Genomic DNA, 5,000 nt, shown 5'->3' with positions numbered 1-5,000 from the left:
CTGGTGTTCAGATGGAGTGTGTGTGTGTGTGTGTGTGTGTGTGTGTGTGTGTGTGTGTGTGTGTGTGTGTGTGTGAGAGAGCTGGTGTTCAGATGGAGTGTGTGTGTGTGTGTGTGTGTGTGTGTGTGTGTGTGTGTGTGTGTGTGTGTGTGTGTGTGAGATGGTGTTAGAGATGGAGCATTCACTACCGATCTGCCGTTCGTCACTGAGAAACTGCTTATAAAATAATCGATGCATCGCTTCAGTGTTTAATTGTGCAGCTCTTCCAGACTCACCTGAGATGCGGCTTTGTGACTTTTCCCATCATGCCCTGCACATGCTGGGCCTCACAGACCCACAGGCTGAGGTCCACGGCGAGGGTCTTCCCTGACAGGCTGTAGAGCGGGACACTCTGCCGGACCGGCTCCAGGATCGACCAGAGCTCAGACACACCCATGACCTTCAGAGACACACACACACACACACACACACACACACACACACACACACACACACACACACACACACACACACACACACACACACACACACACACACACACACACACACACACACACACACACACACACTCATGACACAGAGACCCCATGACCTTAGAGGAGACACACACACTCATCATGACACACTCATGACACAGAGACCTCGAGGAACACTGCAATCCACAGCTCGGACATCTGTGATCTCTCTGTACATTCATATACAAAGATACATAAATGTTAAATACTGTATGTATGTATATATGTTGTTTATTATATGTGTTAGTGTATGAGTGTGTAAAGAACAGTAATCATCATGGGAAAATCTCAGAGTAAAACTGGGAGTTGGGAAAAATATGATACACCGGTGTTTTACCAGATGAGAAGTTTATCTATGTATCATCTTTTTACTCTTTTAATTACTTTTAATAACTGTTTTAATTTTCCTTGCTTTTATTTATTTATTATTCCTTTCTGTGTAAAGTACTTTGAATTACCATAGTGTATGAAATGTGCTATATAAAGAAACTTGCATTGCATTGCCTTGCCTATACACACACACACAAACACAAACACACACACACACATGTATATATAACATTTATGTATTTTTGTATATAACGTTACATATACAATATGTCTGTTAATATATATATAATACATATATATCCTATCCATATTAAACATATTAAAGTACAAGTATCCACTATTCAGATGAACAAAACACAAAATAATGTCAACTCTGACATCCCAGCGCTACAATTTATAAGGAGCGATTGTTACTTACATGTGTTATATGTATCTTGATGTATGAAGGAGTGATGTTTATATGTTTAATCTGTTGTTTTAAAGATGTTTTTGTTGTATAAAGCCTCCAGTTTGAATATTTGAACTCGCGCGCCTACTCGCGCATCTGGAACCCCATCAGCGCCTCCAGCGGTCAGGAGGAGAAACACGCTGAACACGCGCTCACTGTGGTTTTAAAATGTGCAATTATTTTACTTTTTATTTATTTATAAAAAACACAAACATCCATTCTTTAAGATTGATTACTGTTAAAAAAAGAGAGATAAAAAAAAGAAAATTGTATTATCAGTGATTTATTCCGGATGTGACGCTTTCAGAGACCCGTATGTACGTGACGTGTCTCAATCCCGGAATTCAGCAGCGCAGGAACTCTCGAGCTGCGGGCAGATTGATTCATCATAAACATCTCACAAACAACACAATAAATGTGAGTAATACAGTAGATTAAACTATAATACGCTAAAGCATCAATGACACGAGCAGCAGTTTTGATTCTCATGTCGCTTGATCATAATATGACGGTCATGTTGTGTGTTGCACTTCAGGAAAATAATCATGCGATGTCTTTTAAATGCCTCAAAAATACCATTTCATTATCATTATAAGTCAGTATGTAATCTTTCGGCACCGAAATTGCACTATAACGTACATGCGGTTGCAATTTTTTTTTTAATTATACATATTTTCTCCTTCATAGTTATACTAGTGTTTAGCAGTCAAGTTCAAGTAGTAAAAACTCCATTCATTTTGTTAATCGATGGTATTTGCTTCTGCTAAAGACGTCAGCCCGCATTATTTCATCTTATTTGTTTTTAAATAATCGCATTTATCAGAATTCCCTGTGGAAAAACTACATTACCCATGATGCTGTAGAGAAAATCACACCAATCACGGAGTCGAAAAAAAGCAACACGCTCCAAAATAGCCCCGCCCACTCCCATAACGCTCTCAAAATACCTAGATATTTGTATGTATTTGTGCAATAAATGTAAAATATATGGCTTCTATAGATATACTCAACAGTAGTTTTATATTTATACATCGTTCCGATCGTTCCTTATTTGATTGTTGTTCGCGATGCTTCATGGGATTGTAGTTCTTTCCCTCACTAAAGCCGTTAAGTCTGTTTATTTATTTTTTCAAATACTTTTTTGCTTCAAGTCAAAGTTTGTAGTGTTGTGATTCACCTCGTAGCTGATTTTTTGGGGGATAAATGAATGGAAAAAATAACTTCCAGAAAAAGTGGGCAGCTCTGTTGTGCTATACCTTAAAATGAACATGCTTTAATAGATGCTCTAACGAAGGTAATACCATAGTACAGTAGCACAGTGGTGTGTAACGTAAGGCATGTTGTGTTTCAGCGTGATGGTGACTGACGTACAGCTGGCCATCTTCGCCAACATGCTGGGCGTCTCGCTGTTCCTGCTGGTGGTTCTGTATCACTATGTGGCGGTGAACAACCCGAAGAAACTGGAGTGATGCTGAGAGGTGAGCGCACACACACACACACACACACACACACACCTGATCATGTCTGATGGGAGACTGACGTTTGCTCTTGCAGGATGTGAAAGGCCCCGGAGAACGAGGAGAACCGGAGGATGATCCAGCCTGTAAATCTGCGTTTTGTATGGAAATCATGGGAATAAATGGTCAAAGTGCGAGAGGATTTGTGTGTGTGTGTTTTTCCTGATGCGAATAACGAAGTCTGCGTTTCTTTCGTAAATACACATCTAAGTTTATTGCTTTCCAGAGTTCACAGAGAAATGCATTTAATGCTCAGTATCTCACACTGAGGTCGATCAGGTTTCTGAACTGCGATGAGCAACACAATCCTATGCGAAATCAAATCTGCCACATCATTTGTCAATTACAAAACGAAGCCACACACACACTTAAAAAGGGTTTCCTTAGAAACACAACACGTGTGTGGTGTGTTAGTGTTTGTGTTTATGGACGGTTAAAACAGCTGCAGCACTGCTGAATGCTGGGAAAGCACCACATCTCAGTCACCATTAAACATGAGGAGCTTCTGATGGTCCTTCAGAGATGCTCAAGATCTGTTGAGATGAAAGGCTTTAAGTATTAAAGTGTTCATGCACACGGGAATGACCAATCACAACACACCGCTCCAGCCGACCAATCAGAGCGCAGTGTGCTTTCAGGAGGAGGGGCTTCATAGAGACAGGAAGTAAACAGAGCGTTACTGACAGACTGGGAAGAGAGGAGCCGCAACAATGGAGAATATGAGGAGAATAATCAACATTCAAGCAGGAAAACCTGTTCTAGTAGAGCCTGAAACAACATCAGGACTGTGTGTGTGTATCGTGTGTGTGTGTGTGTTACCTGTTTGTGTGTTTAGCGTCTCCAGAGCTCTTCAGCAGAGATGTGGTGGCCAGACGCAATGAACCGTCTTTCCCAGACACACCTGAACACAGCAGACTCTGAGTTACACGTGCGTTCATATTCAAATCACAAGCTACAAATAATCAGCAGGGGTGCATGCTGGGACGGGAAAATGTGTGAGAAGAACACGAGGTTTAACCCTGTAAAGCCCGACACATTGAAATGGAAGTTTATTTAACCTAATTATCATATTTGATGCATTTTATGTTTTACTCAGAGGCCCAAAAATATGCAATTTTGTGCAGATGCTGATATTAATATGAAATTCTGATGCTTGTAAATCAATGAGGTGTTTATAACAGGACAGTAAGATATTTAAATGCTTAGTTTTATGATCGAAGTTCTGAGGTTTTAAAACATATAATGCACTGCAATACAATGATGATGGAGAAATAATCAAATAACAAAATATCAATAATAATCAATATAAATAAACAAATAATCCTTCCTCAAAAGCCTCATGATTATACTTGATGCTCGTGACTCTTCTGTAAAATGATGTCTGGATAGTCAAGTAAACCTCAGACAATATTAAAGTTGTTCTTGCGTTAACTTGATAAATATCAGTAAAGATTTCCCAGCAGAACGACACGAGCTGAAGGAGGACGTTTGTAAAGACTTTTACGTGCTAAAAAAGGTCTAACCAATCAGACGACAGGAGTTTGCGTGCGACAGCATTGATAGGCTTATTAAATATGATGCAGTAAGGCTGTATAGGGTTGAGTAAAGCTCAGGGCTCTGACCCGCCAGGTGCTTCTTGATGTCGGGTTTGATGAGTTTCCACACTCTCATGCTGTGCGTCTCGAGGCCCGTGAGCGGGACGACTGCGGACTGAACGTCCCTCCGCACCGGGATCCGGCTGGGCCGAGGCTGCAGCTCACACCTGAAACCAGGACACAAGGTAATATTGTAAGTAATTGTTTCAAAATTACCATTATGAAACAGAGTATACATTTATGGATATGTTGTCATCAATCAAACCATAATGTACAAACATTCATACACACACACATTCATACATAAATACATACATGCATTCATTCATACACACATTCATACATTCATACATACATTCATAAATACATACATTCATACATGCATTCATAAATACATTCATACATACACGCATTCATACATACATACATACATTCATTCATACATACATTCATTCATACATACATACATTCATCCATACACACATTCATACACACACATATGTTTTCTCTACAGTAAGTATCCGATGATGATGTTCACCTGCTGTACTCTATAGACGTCAGGATGTCCAGAGATTCCCGCAGCGGTTCCTAGAAA

General features: G+C 39.9%; 4 protein-coding genes across 8 annotated transcripts in view; 2 read left to right on the top strand and 2 right to left on the bottom strand.

Moving 5' to 3' along the window:
• gen1 (GEN1 Holliday junction 5' flap endonuclease) overlaps window positions 1-1,411 on the bottom strand; it is a 26,214-nt gene extending 24,803 nt beyond the window's left edge. The window contains exons 1-2 of the mRNA XM_081364105.1: window positions 1,264-1,411; window positions 276-439 (exon numbers count right to left, since the gene is read on the bottom strand). Of these exons, the coding sequence (XP_081220231.1) occupies window positions 276-436 (161 nt within the window). The 5' untranslated portion in view covers window positions 437-439; window positions 1,264-1,411. The remainder of the gene's footprint in view (window positions 1-275; window positions 440-1,263) is intronic.
• The window catches only part of ripply2 (ripply transcriptional repressor 2), a 486,302-nt gene that overhangs the window by 327,784 nt on the left and 153,518 nt on the right, over window positions 1-5,000 (top strand). The window lies entirely within an intron of this gene.
• ost4 (oligosaccharyltransferase complex subunit 4 (non-catalytic)) lies at window positions 1,607-2,947 on the top strand (the record flags this gene model as incomplete). Of its 2 annotated transcripts, XR_014030100.1 has the most annotated exons (3): window positions 1,607-1,710; window positions 2,645-2,771; window positions 2,848-2,947. XR_014030100.1 is itself a non-coding variant. In XM_081364125.1 (2 exons), the coding sequence occupies one exon, from the start codon at window positions 2,649-2,651 to the stop codon at window positions 2,760-2,762; it is 114 nt and encodes a 37-aa protein (XP_081220251.1). In that variant the 3' UTR covers window positions 2,763-2,771; window positions 2,848-2,947. The 2 variants fall into 2 exon arrangements, 1 of the variants encoding a protein (XP_081220251.1); XM_081364125.1 differs by lacking the exon at window positions 1,607-1,710 and having other exon boundaries at window positions 2,649-2,771.
• Window positions 3,004-5,000, bottom strand: part of agbl5 (AGBL carboxypeptidase 5) — a 17,597-nt gene continuing 15,600 nt past the window's right edge. For 2 of the 4 annotated variants that reach the window (XM_081364101.1, XM_081364103.1), the window contains exons 13-16: window positions 4,944-4,993; window positions 4,433-4,572; window positions 3,630-3,711; window positions 3,004-3,457 (exon numbers count right to left, since the gene is read on the bottom strand). In XM_081364101.1, coding sequence (XP_081220227.1) covers window positions 3,445-3,457; window positions 3,630-3,711; window positions 4,433-4,572; window positions 4,944-4,993 — 285 coding nt within the window. In that variant the 3' untranslated portion in view covers window positions 3,004-3,444. The remainder of the gene's footprint in view (window positions 3,458-3,629; window positions 3,712-4,432; window positions 4,573-4,943; window positions 4,994-5,000) is intronic. The other 2 variants (XM_081364102.1, XM_081364104.1) reach the window with 2 other exon arrangements.

Source organism: Scardinius erythrophthalmus (genome assembly GCF_964197995.2).
Source record: "Scardinius erythrophthalmus genome assembly, chromosome: 4".
NCBI lineage: Eukaryota > Metazoa > Chordata > Actinopteri > Cypriniformes > Leuciscidae > Scardinius > Scardinius erythrophthalmus.
This window is presented reverse-complemented; position numbering and strand designations above follow the sequence as displayed.